This window comes from Podarcis cretensis (assembly GCF_951804945.1).
Source record: "Podarcis cretensis genome assembly, chromosome: 6".
NCBI classification, from domain to species: domain Eukaryota; kingdom Metazoa; phylum Chordata; class Lepidosauria; order Squamata; family Lacertidae; genus Podarcis; species Podarcis cretensis.
The window spans coordinates 78,189,748-78,208,958 of NC_137175.1; the positions used below are offsets into that span (position 1 = coordinate 78,189,748).

The following is a 19,211-nucleotide window of genomic DNA, read 5'->3' on the forward strand; positions in this document are numbered from 1 at the left end:
AGAATGCAGAGAAATAAACTTGTTGATAATTTTGTCCTGGAAAGATTTATGGCTATTTAAAAGGAGCAAGCATGCTTGTTAAAGGAGGGGGTATAAGCATTTGAAACACACAGTGCTTGTTTAGTTCTGAGAGCGCTGATGTGCACATTGCTTTGCAAATGTTCATCAGCTACATGGATAATGGAAGCACCAGCTATATTGCTGTTATGGCTTAGGAAGCTCTGTCGCAGCTGAAAGTGAATGGTAGAAATTATTTTGAGATCAGCTGGGAGTTCTACTGCTTTGGACCTCAACAAAATAGAAGGCAGGCTCATTAGTAACTCAAGACTGCTTGGTAGGCTTTGTCTCCTGGCTCTTTGACTCCATGCCAAGCTTCCCTAATCCCAGTGGCGTAGCATGGGTTGTCAGCACCCGGGGCAAGGCAAGTAATTTGTGCCCCCTAACCCATGGATTTGCACCCCCTAACCCGTGGATTTGCGCCCCCTAACCCTAACCCCCCAGATGTTCCGCCCGGTGCGGCCGGCCCCCCTTGCACCCCCCACGCTACGCCACTGCCTAATCCTCATCTGATTTGGTATCTTGGAGTTGGAAGGTAACTCAAAGGTCATTTATTCCCACTCCCTGCCAATACAGGAAATTACTGTTGCAGCACCATTTGGTAACGCTGTGTCCATTGCTGATGTAAAAGAGGAGCAAAATGGGGAGGGGTTGAGGGAGAGCATAACTTGGATCCTGCAGGCATGATTAACTTCCATTCTGACATCTTGGCATTTGAGATCACTTCTTTGCATTTGAGCTAAAAAAAAAGTGAATTTTCAGAGAACTGGAAGCCACAAACAGTTTCCTATGAGCACAGTGTGGTCTGTTGCAATGTTGGTATATAGAGTTGACATACCAGCATTCTTCTTTGGTAGATGGATAAGATACCCTGTTGACCTTGTTGGGATTTGCTTTGGCGTTTGAATCCTAATGTATTCCTGAAGTCTTGGTTGCACATACAGGTATAGTTTGGCAAATGCTCAAGTCGGGCCATGTACCGGTAAGTCCAGTCAAAGTCCTTCTGCACCTTAACTGCAAACATCCTAACACCTGGTGTTCCCCAAACCTGCTGTTCCCCACACCACCCCTGACATGCAGATTGTGTACAGGAGGAGTAGAGCTGCATGCTGGGAGCTTGGGAAAAATAAGCACAGTGACACCAAGGAACGATTTGTAATGGCCTGCCCCAGAACTGCAGTAAGTTCAGAAGCTGCTGGCAGCGAATGCTGTACTGAAGCTCTATAGGAGTTCTGTTTGCACAGTTCAGGTTTGAATGGTATTTTAAGGAACTTAATGAACAATATAGTTGTCCCCCAAACACTTGGTTCTTCTGTTTTAAAAAGGCTTCCGAGATCCAGCTTCACTGCAATGCTCTGTGTCTTAGCTTTCACATTTTGCTCTGGTGATTCTAAGTCTGGGTAGGGGAAGCCTTTCAAATTTGTTTTACACTTACACCCTTACTCAGTTTCAGATCTCCTGAACTAGTGACTGACACACACACGGACAACTCTTTACTTGTGAAATGAGCACATGCCATGTACTCGAGGAGTGTACGTGTTGGTTAACTTAATTGACAAATACCAAATGCCAAAGAATGCATTCTCATCTCAAGAGATTTATGCATCTAAGAGGCCTAAGATACCTTTTTCATTTCATTTCATTGATAATGAATTGGAGTCCAGCTGTGAAGTGCTTGGTAGATGACAGAGGTGGGGCTATTTGAAACCTAAAGGAAACTGCTTTTTAGCTTTTATTTTTGGTGTGAAAATACTGTTCAAAGACTGTATTCATTTTTTTAAAAATAATATTTATTAACATTTCCAATAAAAACATACAAATACAAACAGCAACAATAAAAAAAAAACAAGTATAATTTCAAACCTTAATTTTCTCAACCTATTTTCCCCGACTTCCTCATACCTCCCCGTTTTGTATTCTAATTTCATTATCCAATCAGCAAATCCATTCCCTTGTTTCCCAAAAGTTTTTTACTAATTCCATTCCTTTTCTTAATCAAGGTCTCTGAAAACCACATTATTTTTAAACCCCTGTCAATCTAACATTCACTAATCTTATAGTATTTATTAACATTCACTAATCTTATAGTATTTATTAAGGTAGTCTTTAAATTTCTTCCAATCTTCTTCCACTGTCTCCTTCTCCTGGTCCCGGATTCTGCCCGTCATCTCTGCCAGTCCCATATAGTCTGTCATTTTCATCTGCCATTCTTCCAGAGTGGGTAGATCTGGTGTCTTCCAATACTTGGCAATAAGGATTCTTGCTGCTGCTGTGGCATACAGAAACAAAGTTCTATCCTTCTTTAACACCACATTGCTAACCATACCCAGGAGAAAGGCCTCTGGTTTCTTCAAGAAGGTATATTTAAATACCTTTTTCATTTCATTATATATCATTTCCCAGAAAGCCTTGATCCTTGGGCACGTCCACCAGAGGTGAAAGAATGAACCTTCATTTTCTTTACACTTCCAACATTTATTATCTGATAAGTGGTAAATTTTAGCAAGCTTGACTGGGGTCATGTACCACCTATAAATCATTTTCATAATATTTTCTCAAAGACTGTATTCAAATATTGTGTGCAAAATGCAGTGCTAAAATGCTATAGATTATTGTAACCAGTAGAAATGTGAACTAAATTTACTTGATGCAAAAAAGTTTTCTTGGATCAGTCTTGTGATGAGCCACTTGCACATGTAATCTTATGTAACTCTTTATGCATGATCCTGCTGAAGTTAGGGGTTCTGAAATTCCACTGACACGTGGTGGTTATGTGCCCTAGTTGTTTGCAGTTCTCTATTTGAATGGTTGTGTGGTTCAAGTTGATAAAGAACCATAAGAAGGGAGAGCAGGGTTCTTGGAGCTGTGCATTGACATTTTGCACCTTGACAGCAGACCGAGCAGTTGTACAGTTCACCAGGTCAGTCATCCCCAATCAGTACTGAGAAGGACGTAAAAATAATACATTTAACCAGTGCTTTTTTCTGGGGGGATGCACAGGGGGACGCATACCCCTAAACTTCTTGTGAATCTAAGTTTGACCTCATTGAGAAGCAGTATTTCAATATGAGTAGGAAAATGAGAGTACCCTTAAACATTTTTTAAAGAAAAAAGCACTGCATTTAACCAAGATCAGTTTTCCATAGGTTACCATGCATTCAAGGTGGTGCAAAATGGTTTTCCCTTTTTACATGCAAATTCAATAAAAGGATACCATAGTTTTCCAAATTTGTTTCATTCATTTCATTTTATTAATGCTCTCATCTTGTACATTAACAATATAAATTATGAACACAAATAAACTGGGCTGCCATCTATGGGACATATGTCTCAAGAAAGGCTCATTTTAGTGTTTGTGTATTTTTCATTTTTGCAGTCACATCAAAACTTTGTCAGCTCAGATAGGGACATGGAGTGAAAATTGTTAATCAATTTTTCTATGTATGGAAGGCGAATATTTCTTCTTCCAGCACTGAAGCACCACACCAAGACTTCATGCTAAATAGGGCTTACAACTGAGTTCTCTGGATCCAGCACAACTGCAGTATGCTATCATACTAACAGTAATGTCTTTGCTGCTTTGAATAGAAATATCTCATTTAGTAGCAGGATTTGCAAGTCAGAGGTATGTGTGTGAGAGAGAGAGATGCTTAAAACTAGAGGGAAATGTTGATGCCTCCAAAAGGCACCCAAAGGTTAGCACTCTAAAGCATGGGTAGGCAAACTAAGGTCCAGGGGCTGGATCCGGCCCAGTCGCCTTCTAAATCTGGCCTGCAGACCGTCTGGGAATCAGCATATTTTTACATGAGTGGAATGTGTCCTTTTATTTAAAATGCACCTCTTGGTTATTTGTGGGGCATAGGAATTCATCCCCCCCCCCAAAAAAAATATATAGTCCAGCCCGGCCACAAGGTCTGAGGGACAGTGGACTGACTTCCGGTCGGCGCCAGCGCCTAATGGCGGCTCTCTACCCGATCTCCGGAGAGAGGGCTGCTTCACGAGTTCGGGTCTGACCGCTACGGCGAAGCGGGGACCCCTAAAATCACAGGCGCGGAAGCTTGTGAACAAGGAGACTCGGTGGGCACCATTTGTGCCCCCCTTTACTGCAAAAGAGCCTTTTTAAAGGCTCCGGAGGAGCATCGGGGGATTGTGCAGTGCTGAGAGTCGCTACCCAGCCCGTGAAGTGAAGCCACGTCGCCATAGGCGGAGAGCGCCGATTCCTTCCTGAAATCTGGACTGAAATTGAAATACCTGTAAGTAGGATTGGGAAACCTACTGGGATTATAAAGAAAAAAACGTTTGAAATTTGGCTGAAAACGGGGATGGTAAATAAAGGAAGTCTGCCCCCCCCCCCCCCCCGGACTGCATGGCTTTTAAAGCAACGGAACTGGAAAGCTGCAATTGAAGGAAAAGTAACTTTGAGCTTTTGAATTATTTAACTTTGGCATTGAACTCTAACTACCCCTCCAGCAAGCAGGAGCAGGGGGGGAAGAAAAGGGAACCTGGCTTAACCTGCATGAGAGGAAATTTAAGTGATTAATTCCTGCTGTTTCTGACAAGAGTTAATTCAATTCTTTTTTTTAAAAAAACATATTTATTAAGGTTTTTTAAATACAAAATGCAAAAATAATAAACAATATAACATGTATCATAACATATTTTCAAAGCTTCTTTGGACTCCCTCACGTCTCCCGCTCCCACTTACATCATTATAAACTTTTACCAGCAATTTATCATCTTGTTTAAATTCTTAAATCCCGTTCATTTAATTTAGTCTAATAGTTCTCCCAAAGGTTTATGTTTCCCTCCATCACACTTGTCATCCAGATTACATCTATTTTAGTGGTGCTCAATTATTTATAGTCTGGCATCCTTCTTAACATTCAACCAAATTACAATATTTTTGTAAATAAATTCTAAATTTCTTCCAGTCTTCTTCAACCCTTTCCTCTCCCAGGTCTCGGATTCTGCCGGTCATCTCAGCCAGTTCCATATAGTCTATTAGTTGCATCTGCCATTCTTCCAGTGTGGGTAGATCTCGAGTTTTCCAATGCTTGGCGATGAGTATCCTTGCTGCTGTTGTTGCATACAGGAAAAAAGTTCTGTCCTTCTTTATCACCCTCTGGCCGACAATACCCAGGAAAAAAGCTTCTGGTTTCTTAGGGAAAGCATACTTAAATACCTTTTTCAACTCATTATATATCATTTCCCAGAAGGCCTTCACTCTAGGGCACGCCCACCAGAGGTGAAAGAATGTTCCTTCATTCCCTTTACATTTCCAGCATTTGTTATCAGACAAATGGTATATTTTGGCAAGTTTAACTGGGGTCATGTACCATCTATATATCATTTTCATTACATTTTCCTTCAAAGCATTACATGCAGTGAAGTTCAACCCAGTGGTCCACAACCTTTCCCAGTCCTCAAACATGATATTGTACCCAATGTCCTGTGCCCACTTTATCATAGCCGATTTAACCATTTCATCTTGTGTATTCCATTTTAACAGCAAGTTATACATTCTTGAAAGTACCTTAGTCTTAGGTTCTAACAGTTCTGATTCCAATTTCGATTTCTCCACCTGGAACCCTAACTTTTTGTCATTTTTGAAAACTTCTTTAATCTGAGCGTAATGTAGCCAGTCTCGCACTTTATCCTTCATTTTCTCCAAACTCTGCAATTTCCAATTGTCTCCATCTTTTTCTAAAATTTCCCAATATTTTGGCCATTTGGCCTCCATATTGGGTCTTTTTCGGGCCTTAGCTTCCAGAGGTGATAGCCACCTTGGAGTTTTATTTTCCAATAAGTCTTTATATTTTGTCCAGACATTAAACACTGCTTTTCTGACAATATGGTTTTTAAAGGCCTTATTGATTTTAACCTTATCATACCATAAGTATGCATGCCAACCAAAAGCATTGTTAAAACCTTCCAAATCCAATACATCAGTGTCTTCGAGAAGTAGCCAGTCTTTTAGCCAGCAGAAAGCTGCGGCCTCATAGTACAACTTTAAGTCCGGCAGGGCGAAGCCCCCTCTCTCTTTCGCATCAGTTAATATCTTAAACTTAATTCTGGGCTTTTTGCCCTGCCAGACAAATTTAGAGATATCTCTCTGCCACTTCCGGAAGCACTCCATCTTGTCCACAATCTGTAGTGTTTGAAACAAAAACAACATTTTTGGCAATACATTCATCTTGATAGCAGCAATTCGGCCTAGCAAAGAAAGTTTCAATTTTGTCCAACTATCTAAGTCTCTCTTAATTTCTGACCAACATTTTTCATAATTATCCTTAAATAGACTCAGATTTTTTGCTGTTATGTTTACCCCTAGGTACTTTACTTTTTTAACCACATTTAATTCTGTCTCTCTCTGAAACCGTTCCGACTCTGTAACTGTCAAATTTTTTTCCAATACCTTGGTTTTCTGTTTGTTTAGTTTGAATCCCGCCACCCGACCAAAGTCTTGAATCAATTGTAATACTCTTTTCGTACTAGATTCTGGCTCCTGCAGGGTCAAAACTAGGTCATCTGCAAAAGCTTTAAGTTTATATTGTTTCGCTCCGACCTGAATTCCTTCCACCAACCTGTCCCCTCTAATCATATTCAGGAGCACTTCCAGAACCGAAATGAATAGCAAAGGGGAAATAGGGCAGCCTTGTCGTGTTCCTTTTTCAATTTTAAACTCTTCTGTAACCACATTGTTAACTATCAGTTTAGCCTTTTGTTCTGAATATATTGCATCAATCCCATTCTCAAAACCCCGTCCCACTCCCATTTCTTTTAAGTTTCCCTTCATAAATTTCCAGGAGATATTGTCAAAGGCCTTCTCCGCATCTATGAAAATTAACACTGCTTTTGTATTTATGTCTGTTTGCAAAAGTTCCAAAATGTCAATAATATTCCTTGTGTTAGCAAACAGGTGTCTACCTGGGAGAAAGCCCGCCTGGTCCTTGTGAATTACTTCATTTAAAACTTTTTTAAATCTACTTGCCATAATATCTGCAAAAATTTTGTAATCCACGTTTAGAAGAGAGATGGGACGATAGTTCTTAAGTTGTGTCTTTTCAGCTTCCGATTTTGGTATCAATGTGATAAAAGCTTCCTTCCACGATTCTGGCGCCCTCTTCCCCTCCATAATTTCATTGCTAACATCCATCAGTGGTTGTATCAAATAGTCTTTTAATGTCTTATAATACTTGGAGGTCAGCCCATCTGGTCCTGGAGATTTGCCCAATTTCATATTTTGAATGGCTTGCTCCATCTCTTGTCGTGTTATTTTACAGTTCAGGATTGATCTATTTTCTTGTGACAATTTTGGCAGTCCATTTTTTTCCAAAAATTGTTTAATCTCATTCTCATCTTGTGGCCCTTGGGTATATAATTTTTTGAAATATCTCTGGAAGCACTTTCTAATATCCACAGGGTTCTGAATGTTTCTTCCTTCAATCTCTAAATTTGTAACTGTATTTAGTTTTTGTCTCCTCTTCAAGTGCCAAGCTAGCAGTTTTCCACATTTGTTCGCCGATTCAAAGGTTTTTTGTTTCATTAATTTAATCTTCCACTCTATTTCCTGGTTTATCAATTTAGAATATTGTGCTTGATGAAGCTTAATTTCTCTCAGTGTCGGCTGTGACTTCGGGTTTTAGAGTTAATTCAATTCTTTGGTCAGGTGGCAGGATTCAAGTTGAACAAACAAAAAACTAAAGTTTTGGAAAAAAAATTAACAAATGTCGAAAGAGAGAGATTCCAAAATGAAACTGGGTTAATGGTGGCAAAGAAAGTAAAATATTTGGGGATTAACATGACATCTAAAAATGTGAATTTATTTAAAGACAATTATGATAAATGCTGGACAGAGGTAAAGAAAGATCTAGAAATATGGTCGAATCTGAAGCTTTCCTTGTTAGGCCGAATCGCAGTGATTAAAATGAATGTATTGCCTAGAATGTTATTTTTGTTTCAGACATTACAAATCGTGGATAAACTAGATTGTTTCAAGAAGTGGCAGAAAGATATATCTAAATTTATCTGGCAGGGCAAAAAGCCCAGAATAAAATTTAAGATACTTACTGATGCAAAAGAAAGAGGGGGGTTTGCCCTGCCGGATTTAAGACTGTACTATGAATTGGCAGCTTTCTGCTGGTTGAAAGATTGGCTACTTCTTGAGAATGCAGACATTCTGGATCTGGAAGGGTTTGATAATAGGTTTGGCTGGCATGCATATTTATGGTATGACAAGGGTAAAGTTCACAAGGGTTTTAAAAACCATATTGTTAGGAAAGCACTATATAATGTTTGGATTCGATACAAGGATTTGTTGGAAAATAAAACTCCTAGGTGGTTATCACCTATGGAGGCTAAGGAGGTGAAGAAACTTAACATAGAATCCAAATGGCCAAAATACTCTGAAATTTTAGAACAAGAAAGTGGTGAGTTTAAACTACAGAGTTTTGAGAAAATAAAGTCCAAGGTACGAGATTGGCTCCATTATTACCAAATAATGGAAACCTTCAAACAAGACAGGAAAATTGGCTTCCAGGTGGAGAAATCGAAATTGGAAACAGAATTGTTAGAACCCAATACTAAGAATGTATCAAGAATGTATAATTTGTTGCTGAAGTGGAATACAATAGATGAGACAGTTAAATCAGCCATGATTAAATGGGCACAGGATATTGGTCATGACATTATGTTTGCTGACTGGGAACAGTTATGGACCACCGGTATTAAATTCACAGCATGCAATGCCTTAAGAGAAAATATTATGAAAATGATTTATAGGTGGTACATGACCCCAGTCAAGCTTGCGAAGATTTATCATCTGCCCAATAATAAATGCTGGAAATGTAATGAGATTGAAGGTACCTTCTTTCACCTTTGGTGGACCTGCCCAAAGATTAAAGCCTTTTGGGAAATGATTTATAATGAAATTAAGAAGGTACTTAAATGTACCTTTCACAAGAAACCAGAGGCATTTCTCTTGGGCATGGTCGGCCAATTGGTGTCAAGGAAGGATAGGACTTTTTTTATGTACGCCACTACAGCAGCAAGGATCCTTCTAGCAAAGTATTGGAAGACACAAGAACTTCCCACACTGGAAGAATGGCAGACGAAAGTGATTGACTTTATGGGACTGGCGGAGATGACTGGCAGAATCTGTGACCAGGGGAGAGAGACGGTGGAGGAAGACTGGAAGAAGTTTAAAGCTTATCTTAAGAACTGTTACAATATTGATGAGTGCTAAAATGTCAAGGGAAAGGAAGATACAGAATTGCAGCGGAAATTGTTTGTTGAAATAAGATGAAATCGAGAAAGATAATAAGATAATAAGTTTTAATTAATTGGAGTAAAGGGTTGCTGAAAAACTGTAAAATAAGGATGCAAAAAGGGGGAAGGTATGGGGAAGTCCGAGAAAGAAGGCTTATGAAAATGAGGTTATGAAATCATATCTGTGTGTTTGTTTTTGTTTGTCGATGTATGTTGTTTTGTCTTAAAATTGGAAAATTAATAAAAATTATACAAAAAAAAAAAAAGGCACCCAAAGGTTAGCACTCTAAAGCATGGGTAGGCAAACTAAGGTCCAGGGGCTGGATCCGGCCCAGTCGCCTTCTAAATCTGGCCTGCAGACCGTCTGGGAATCAGCATATTTTTACATGAGTGGAATGTGTCCTTTTATTTAAAATGCACCTCTTGGTTATTTGTGGGGCATAGGAATTCATCCCCCCCCCCAAAAAAAAAATATAGTCCAGCCCGGCCACAAGGTCTGAGGGACAGTGGACTGGCCCCCTGCTGAAAGTTTGCTGACCCCCTGCTCTAAAGGCAAGCAACATTGGGTTGTTTTGCCTCTAGTGTGCAGTTTCTGAGTGTCTGTGATGTCACCCCAAATAGTTCCTAAATTGATGCTGTTCTTCAATTGAGAAGCTGCTTTTTGTTATAATTGTTCTCTTATCTTCTAAAGAACAAAACATCTTTTCCTTTCCAATGCTAATGAGCTACTCTCTACATCAAATGCTCTTTTGTTGACATGGAAATAAGACTTATCTGATGACTGGGAAGCCAAACATACAGTGCAAACTCTACACTTGTGTGAGCCCCACGGCTTACTTGATTTCATCATATATGCAAGTAGAAAGCAGCCTGTAAGCAAACAGCAAAAGATACCCCAGGGAGGTAGTGATGTAGGTAGGTTCTTACAGAAAGTTAAGATCCCTTTTAACTAGGAACTTTTTATAATGCCAGATGAAAGATGGCTTATTAAGGCAGCGAAACAAGCTTTCAACTGCAACTGATACTCAAGGTCTCAATGAGCAGCTGTGTTTGAGCACAGTTGTAATCCTGTTGATTTATCTCCGGTGACCCCATAAACATGGCTAATTAGAATTGGTGGTAAGAGACTGTAACAGTGACGGTTTGTTTTCTTTATTGGTCTCTTTAATATGTTGCTTGCAGAGAAATAAATTGGGGGGGATTGTAGCTGATAACCTTATGAGGCACAGCTCTGGGAATGTTTTCGCATACGTACGCAAGCCTGTAGCCAGCTGTCTTTGGTTTGTGGGGTGGGGAGATAGATGGCAAGTCAATATGAAAAAGCTTGTTATCAGGCTTCCTCAAACTCAGCCCTCCAGATGTTTTGAGACTACAGTTCCCATCATCCCTGACCACTGGTCCTGCTACCTAGGGATAATGGGAGTTGTAGGCCAAAAACATCTGGAGGGCCGAGTTTGAGGAAGCCTGGCTTATATAGGTAGGTAGGTAGGCATCTATCTGTCCTCTGTCTGCCCTGAGAGACAATGGAGGAGTGTGCCTTTGTGAGGTCAAACCGTTGGAAGATTACAGCGTCTTCTGTGGCTGTACAGACCGATATGGGAGAGACATGTTTCTTTGTAGCTGGGGCTGATGAAGGCATTCAGTTGTGCAGATGCACCATGGCATTTTTTCTCTCTGCGCTCCTCCCAGTGGTAATTCCTCCTCTGGTCACTGCTGTGGATACGCAACCTGACTGATCATCTCCAGGTGCTGTGGTCATCTTCAAGGGCTTCCCGCATGGCAGGGTTGACGTAGCCAGCCCTCGTGTCAAATTTGCAGACATCTTTGTAACGCAGAGTTGGTCTGCCAAAGGGCCTGGTGCCTGAGGCCATCTCCCTGTAGACCACGTCCTTGTGGATTCTGCCATCTTCCATTCTGATACACACATGCATGAATTCCTCTCAAAAGGAAAAATCTCAGGGGATAGCTCAAAATAGAGCTTTGTTACAAGAAAACATTTCATTAAAACATTGCAACAATAAATGGTACTGTAAATTACCGTATTTTGCGCCCCATAGGATGCTCCGGCCCATAGGACGCACCTAGTTTTTTTTTTTGGGGGGGGGAAATAAAGAATTTTTTTATTTCCCCCCCCCCCAGGTGCGGGGCTGGAAGAACCAGGTCGGGGAACAGCGGGAAGGCACGCTCCGCCTCCCTGCTGTCTCCCCCGAGCTTGTGGGGCTGGCGATGGGGAGAAGTGCGCTGAGCCCGGGACTGGAGGCAGCTCTGCGCAGCCATCGGGAGCCGGGCGGGACTTCGCGCCCCGCTCCCGATGGCCGCGCAGAGCTGCGCTGAGCCCGGGACTGCAGGCAGCTCTGCGCAACCCTCGGGAGCCGGGCGGGACTTCGCGCCCCGCTCCCGATGGCCGCGCAGAGCTGCGCTGAGCCCGGGACTGCAGGCAGCTCTGCGCAGCCATCGGGAGCCGGGTGGGACTTCGCGCCCCGCTCCCGATGGCCGCGCAGAGCTGCGCTGAGCCCGGGACTGCAGGCAGCTCTGTGCAACCCTCGGAGCCGGTCTCCCGAGGGTTGCACAGAGCTTCCTGAAGCCTGGAGAGCGAGAGGGGCCGGTGCGCACTGACCCCTCTCGCTCTCCAGGCTTCAGCAAAAGCCTGCATTCGCCCCATAGGACGCACGCACATTTCCCCTTCATTTTTGGAGGGGGAAATGTGCGTCCTATAGGGCGAAAAATACGGTAGTAACTTAAAGGAGTTTATTGGAGGATAGCCTTATCCTCCATGAAACCATCAATGGATGCTCATCATGATGGTTATGCTCTGCCTCCAAAGTTTGAGGCAGCAGTGCTTCAGAATACAGTGGTACCTCGGTTTAAGAACAGTCCGGTTTAAGAACAATTTGGTTTACAAACTCCGCAAAACCGGAAATAGTGTCCCGGTTTGAGAACTGTACCTCGGTCTAAGAACGGAATCCGAACTGTGGAAGGGCACTGGCTGTGGGAGGTCTCATTAGGGAAAATGTGCCTCGCTTTAAGAATGGTTTTGGTTTAAAAACGGACTTCCGGAATGGATTAAGTTCGTAAACTGAGGTACCACTGTACCAGTTCTGCAGGAGGAGAGAGCTCTCCTCTGCTCAAGTTTTGCTTGTGGGTCCCACGGGTATCCAGCTGGCCACTGTGAGGACAGGATGCTGGACTACATGGGCCATTGGCCTGATCCAGCAGGTTCTCTTTATTTTCTTGAATAAGACTTGCATACAATCCAGTGACATCCAGGAACAACAAAAATGGGTCAGGTGCACTGGGTGGACAGCAGTGATGGAGCAACCTTCTCCGGCACCTGGGGCGGTGCAAGTTGTACGGACTGCACGTGTGTGGCATTCCGTACGGATGCTGCACAAGCGGCGCCCATATGGACTGCGGGCGCCCTTGGCTGCTCTACAGCTGGGGGGAGGCAGGGGCCATCTTGTCACTTCTCCCAGAGTGGCACCTGGGGCGGATTGCCCCCTCCATCCCCCCTTCCTACGGCACTGGTGGACAGGAGCTAAAACATGCTCTTACTCCCCAGTATGGGCCCACACATGGGGCAAATGGGAGACATTTGTATTTAATCTGGTCCAATCTTTGTTTCTACTCTGAACTGGTACCTTACTCTACTCTGCTGCTACCTTAGTTTTGTATCCCAGCCAGGACAGAAGCTGTGCACATGTCATTTACCTCAGATGAGCATGAATACTGGACCTCAGTATTTTGGAGAGCTTAAAATAATCTTTTCTGAAACAATGCAGAGACTGGAAAACAGAATTCCTTATCAAATTGGCTCCAGAGAAAGTAAATTGCAGCCCATTAAATTTTTTTGAACTTGGATATCAAGTTACAAGCAGAAGATCAACTTAACAAACGTCCTCTGAGAAGATGCTTGTCATACAGCACAATCTGTCCTAAATGTGTTTACCGCAAAATAAGGCCCTCAGATTTCAGTGGGATTTACTTACATTGCCGCCTTAGACAAACAAATACATTCACAGCTGGCCCTCTTCATTTTTACTCCAGAATAGATTAATTTGAACATCCAAATGAAACTTTCACAACACAAGATGTTGTGGTGCGGCACACTGGGTTGCCCATTGGAAGGGTGTGTTATAATACTTTTGTTATTTTTGGCAGGATGACTGTAGTAAGCCAAGCTTCCTTTGGACAACCTATCGTTGAAGTAGCTTGATCATCTGTATCTCACTGCCAAGTGTTAAGAATGATTTTATTGCTCTTCCAAGTGTAGATATGTGATAAAAAGTGTGGTAGAAAATGCAGTAAAATGATAGCCTGTGTATGCAATTAATTTCTAGTTCTTGTTGTTCTGAAGAATTAAGACTATGGGTACAGTCCACATCTCATTTGTAACTTTTGGCATAGCTCACTGTTGGTTTGAATAGAACTAATACCATCCCATGCTTTATATAAAACCCACAGTCAACACAGTAAGTTGAAAGCAATATAGTCAACTTAAATGGCCCCTTCCCCAAAGTGAGAGAGACTACTTCTGTGATGGTTTCCCTTTATTATTACAACACGGTACAGTTCTGTATTTTTCTGATGTGTGCCTTTGATAGTATGGGTTCATTTACTTGAGCAGTTTCACATCTCCTTACATCTGGTTTTTAAAGAGATATAAATGAGAGAGATGCAGTCTTCAGTATTTTTTTCCTATTTGGCCATGGCATGCTCATATAATCATCTCTCTAAAAGGTGAGCATGAATTGTAAACAGTCGTTTAAAGTGGTTGTGTAAACTGATTCTAATTCTGCCTTTGAATACGATAAGATGAACATGATCATGATGCACATAGTATGTGAATTATAACAATGGCAGATAAATAAACAGATGCTCTACAGTTCCTAAGCTTTCAACTTGTGCGTGTAGTGTGTTGCATTATTCATGCCACTTGATCCAAAAAGCAAATAAAATGTTGATTTTGTTCTAAATCAGACAAAACCTTTGTACTCATTGCTGTACTTCTCCTTTACAGAGATCAGAATGCTATGGACCCAGCTATGGAGTATGTAAAGGTATGAAATATTATTTAATTACTTCCAAGTCCCTGTAAAAAAAAAAAAAAGGCTAAAATTCATTATCTTATTAGTAAATGCCAATAACTGCAAGTGTATCTCTTCTCTGGTTCATTGTTCCACAGTATTATGGTGATTTGATTCTCAAGGAAAAAAGGGGTAGCTAATTAGAGTTGCTTGTATCAAACAAGTAGAAAGTAGATAAGGTCACTTTGTGACCTTGGTAATTAATCAGTACTTGTATCAAACAAGTAGAAAGTAGATAAGGTCACTTTGTGACCTTGGTAATTAATCAGCACTGTCACTAAGGGCTTTTTCGTTTTCTTTTGATTATATTCCAGTATTCATGGTCTTGCATCTGCAATTTGATCCCTAGTGCCACAAACTGCATTGGGAACAGGGCACTTTGAGTAGAGTCAAATACTGACCTACGTAGGAAAAGGGAACATTTTATTTTTATGTTTATACTTTTTTTAAAAATACATTTTGTTTATATATTTATATAAACAAGCTTTATATGCCATTTGATGGCTTTACAAAAAAATTAAAATAAAACATTAAAATTATTGATAAAAATAGTTTATTTGAAAGCAGTCAAAAGATGATTAAAAACAACAGTAGCTAAAAACACACGTAAGCTTCTACATGTCTGGAATGGCTTGCTTGAACAAAAACCAAAAACCAAACATTTTAAGCAGGCACCAAAAAGAATACAGGAAAGACACCTGCCTGATGTCAGTAGGCAAGGAGTTCCAAAGTTGTAGATGCTGCCACACTAAAAGATTGACTTACAGGTGTGGAACAGGTGTTGTGAGGCATCTGTAATAGTGCCAGTGCCACAGCTAGATAGCACTGGGGATTGAATAGTTCACAGCCACACCACACCACACAGCATTTTGACCAGGGGTCAAAAAGCACTCTCCTATTAACGCTTTCTGGACTTGGTCCTGTAGACAGGACTGGAGCCACTGTAACACAGCGTTCTAATTCCCTTCCCGCAGAGCCAGTCCAGGAAGATACCACGGTCAATGGCAGCGGTTTTCAACCAGTGAGCCGTAGCACCCTGGGGTGCCTTGAATGACGGTCAGGGGTGCCACAGGCAACACTGGTCTCTGTCCCTCTTTCCTTCTCTGATGCCCTATTGCGTCTCTGCCTCCCAAAGGTGTGCACAGCCCTGGCTTCAAGCTCCCCAGAAGCCTCTGGTGCTGGCTAGGGAGGAGGCACCTCTCTTTGGGGTGGGGGCAGCTCAGAGACTGGGTTGGTAGCCGCCCGGAGGACTCCCAAGGAGAGAGGAGAGGAGGCTGAGGGAACACTCCACAAGGGAGGGTGTTCGAAAAGGGGTGAGGGGCTGCTGGCTCTACAGGCAAGGGCTTCTGGGGCTCAGAGCATGTTTCCCCACAGGAATAATGTAGTTGGTCAAGGGAGCAGTGGACTCAAAAAGGTTGAAAACCTCTGGTCAGTGATATTGAAAGCTGCAGAAAGATTGAGAAGCAGGAGCAAGATTGCACTCATTCCCCTTGGCCCTACTCTCTGTAAAGGTCATCCATCAGAATGACCATGGCCAGAACTGAACCCATATCAAAATTGATCTAAATACTGATTTAATTCTGCTGAACATTAATAGTGTATAGTTTTGATATTTTATAGGGTTTCAAATTGCTTGCCTATGTTTTAAGCCACTGTGGGATATATTTTATTTCTATAAATAAAATTTTAGAAGGCGCAATTCTAGAAGGGAGTCATTTTTCGTATATTGTGACGCCATCATGTAAAAGGCCTTAAAAAAATTTCCTAGGCCTTACAGGCTGATAAGCTACTGCCTCATACTTGAAAGCTGCTGCAACAACATTAAATGTTTCTCCAATTGAAACATCTGGCATGGGGTATGTGTTTAAGCGATTGCAGATACCTGCTTTTTGCCACTCATAGCAAACATATCCATTATGTGCTAGTTTTCTAACTGCAGGGAGAGTTTGCATATTTTCATATAATGGAAAGTATTCAAATGTTCAACATTCCCTGTTTGGAGGCAGCGAGGGACAGTCCAGGCAGTGGAGCGTGAAGCACTCTGTCATTCTCGTGATTTGTGTATTTGAGATACAGAGCATCAACTTATTTCAACTCTGAATTAGTTTTGCATACACTCAGTCATAGGCTTGTGTGCTCTCTCTCTCTGTCTGTCTCATATATATATATATGTGGTGGTCATTAATAGAGTTCTGAAAGCAGACAAACATTGGCTTAGGGAATGTTGCTGAAACATGGGATGGAGAAAATTATTTCAGTCAGTATTTTAAATTATTCAGTTCCAGTTTTATATGTACATAGCTATTAAACCAGAGCACAAACTCCTTCAGATTTTGCAATGCAGTTTCAGTTACCCCAAAAAAGTGTGTGAGAATGAGTATTCTCCAGAAAAAAAGATTAAAAACCATTCATTTTAGGGGAATGTTCACCATTTACATATAAATTTCATAGTACTGTGTGTGTGTGTGTGTGTGTGTGTATAATTCATAGATAGATAGATAGATAGATAGATAGATAGATAGATAGCCCAATAATGATAAATAGGTTCCATATGTTATTTGAACTCCCTTTCTGAATGGGATGGAATTAGTGTTGACAGTCAAACAATAGCACGGTCAGATCCTGAGGGTACTCAGGTGTTTTTTTTAAGTAGCTAACTTTTATTCTCCCTTCATTTTGTATTAAAGTTGCACAAGAAGTGCAGTTGCAACTGAAGCACAAAGTCTGCTTGTTTTCCTTGAGCTCAGAGTTAAATCACATTCTGGGCTGTCTGTTGGTTATCTCACCTCTTCCTTTCCAGTAATCTTTTTATAGAAATAAACAACTTCGATAAGAAGCTGGTCATAAAAATAGGCCTTCAGCTGTAGCTCTGTGTACTTACTTGGGAGTAAGCACCACTCATTCCAAGTAATCATGAACAGATCAGACTGTTAGACAACAGTCCTGCTTGGTTGCAGAAAAGTCTCACTGCAGCAATTTGTGTCTTTTACACACGGCAGATTACGTTCAGGGGTGTTGAAGAATGTGGTTTGGACTGATTCCAAATACATTAAGATGGGATGGGTTCCCTTCCAGCCTGCTGGTGTCCCAAAAATGTTCTGTAGAGCTTCCTGTAGCAGGAACCATAGCATGGATGAATGATGTCTTCATGACACATCAAGGGCGTGAGAGGATGTGCACGGGCTTATAGTCGCATATGTGCAATCAATGGATTTCACAGACGTCTGGGTAAATTATTCATTTGCTTAAAGCTATAGGTCAGAGGGTCTCAGACTTTGACCCACCAGGCCAAACCCAAGTTTGGAAGTTAGCTATTGAAGCCTTCTCAAGTGTAACTAATAGGATATCTATGCAATAGTTCCTCCTAGTTTGACCCACTTTGGGACTAATTCTGTGCATGTGACAGGAAGAGTAAAAGCTCTTGCAGTGATAAACCTTGGGACAGGCACATGGCAAGCTTTGCAGCATCTGGTGTGGATGCTATAGCTGTACCATACGTGTGCAAAAATTAGGAGTAGGTACAGTGCTGTCACTTGTATCTCAACTTACTTTTTAATTTAATTTATTTTTTTTAAATTAAAAGCAAGGTTTCCCTGCTCTTAGATCTGTTCAGAAGTTTGAAGGCAATAACTAGAGGGATGGGGAGAACTTCCCTGAATAGGATTCCTAGTGTTTGTAGGCCAGGCCTAGAAAAGCGCTTTCCCCTTTCCCATAACTAGCAGAGTGAGAATAAAGAATTCAAAGCAAAGGAATATTTGCAAATTTGTACTGCAAGTTTAAGAACCCAACTTCATCATTTTCAATGTTTTTTACTTATAAAAATTAAATTTCTCATCAGTTCAACTCTTGCATTGGCCAGTCTCAGTCGTCTTTATATTTCAAAACATAGGAAGATGTCCTGTAATACAGATTCTCTAGGTCCCAGCTCATTGCAACCCAGTCAGATGAGTGGGGTATAAACAATAACATTCTGTGTCTCAGTTTTCTCTGACTAGGGTTCCTGTTTCCATAAATGAGGGATGAGGATGAACTCAGCTCAAAGATTGCAGTGGCATGCTCAGTTGATTATAGCAGGTGTTGACAACTCTAAGGTTGCAGGTTCGATCCCTGTATGGGCAGCTGCATATTCCTGCATTTCAGGGGCTTGGACTATATGATCCTCAGCATCCCTTCTAACTTTACGATTTTACAATTCTGTGTAGCACGGGGACATTCTGCAATTTGTTTTAAGATTGCATGGAGATTATACGCTAGTAGAAATACTTCAGTATTTTCTGTTAGTGGTAGAACAATGGCAGAAGAGTCAAAACAACTAGTACCAAGCAACTTTTTCACCACCGACCTGATATAGGATCACATAGTAGCATTTCATAGGATTAAGCCACTTTAGAAGCTAGTGTTGTCCTGCCAAATGCCTAGGAATCTTGCCACCACTACTGGCCCACTTCCGGGTTGCTTATCAGCAGCAGAAATATGGGTAAGATTCACTTCCACATCTTGGCGGGACAATGCAACGACTTGCTGGTCCAATGTTACTACTAAACAAATGGTCATGGCATCTGCCTTCAGTGGATAAAGTGTGATCTTGTCAGACTTATTTGAGTGAAGATAAAAGTTTCTCCAGTTTTTAAGAAAGTAATTACAGCCTGCATGTGTCTATGCAATAAACAGTGCTGAGTTATGATGGCCATTTAAACTCTATTTATAGTCTTATTTATAGTCTCATTTTGAACAATACCTTTCATCATCTGTGCTTTCCTCTAGTTTGACAAACACTTCTCTGTGTCTCCGAAGCAAATTATT

The 19,211-nt window shown here is 41.4% G+C and overlaps 1 protein-coding gene across 1 annotated transcript in view; it reads left to right on the top strand.

The window, feature by feature from the left end:
- BCAR3 (BCAR3 adaptor protein, NSP family member) overlaps window positions 1-19,211 on the top strand; it is an 82,258-nt gene that overhangs the window by 18,881 nt on the left and 44,166 nt on the right. Inside the window, exon 3 of the mRNA XM_079981302.1 lies at window positions 14,342-14,381. Within this exon, the coding sequence (XP_079837428.1) occupies window positions 14,342-14,381 (40 nt within the window). The remainder of the gene's footprint in view (window positions 1-14,341; window positions 14,382-19,211) is intronic.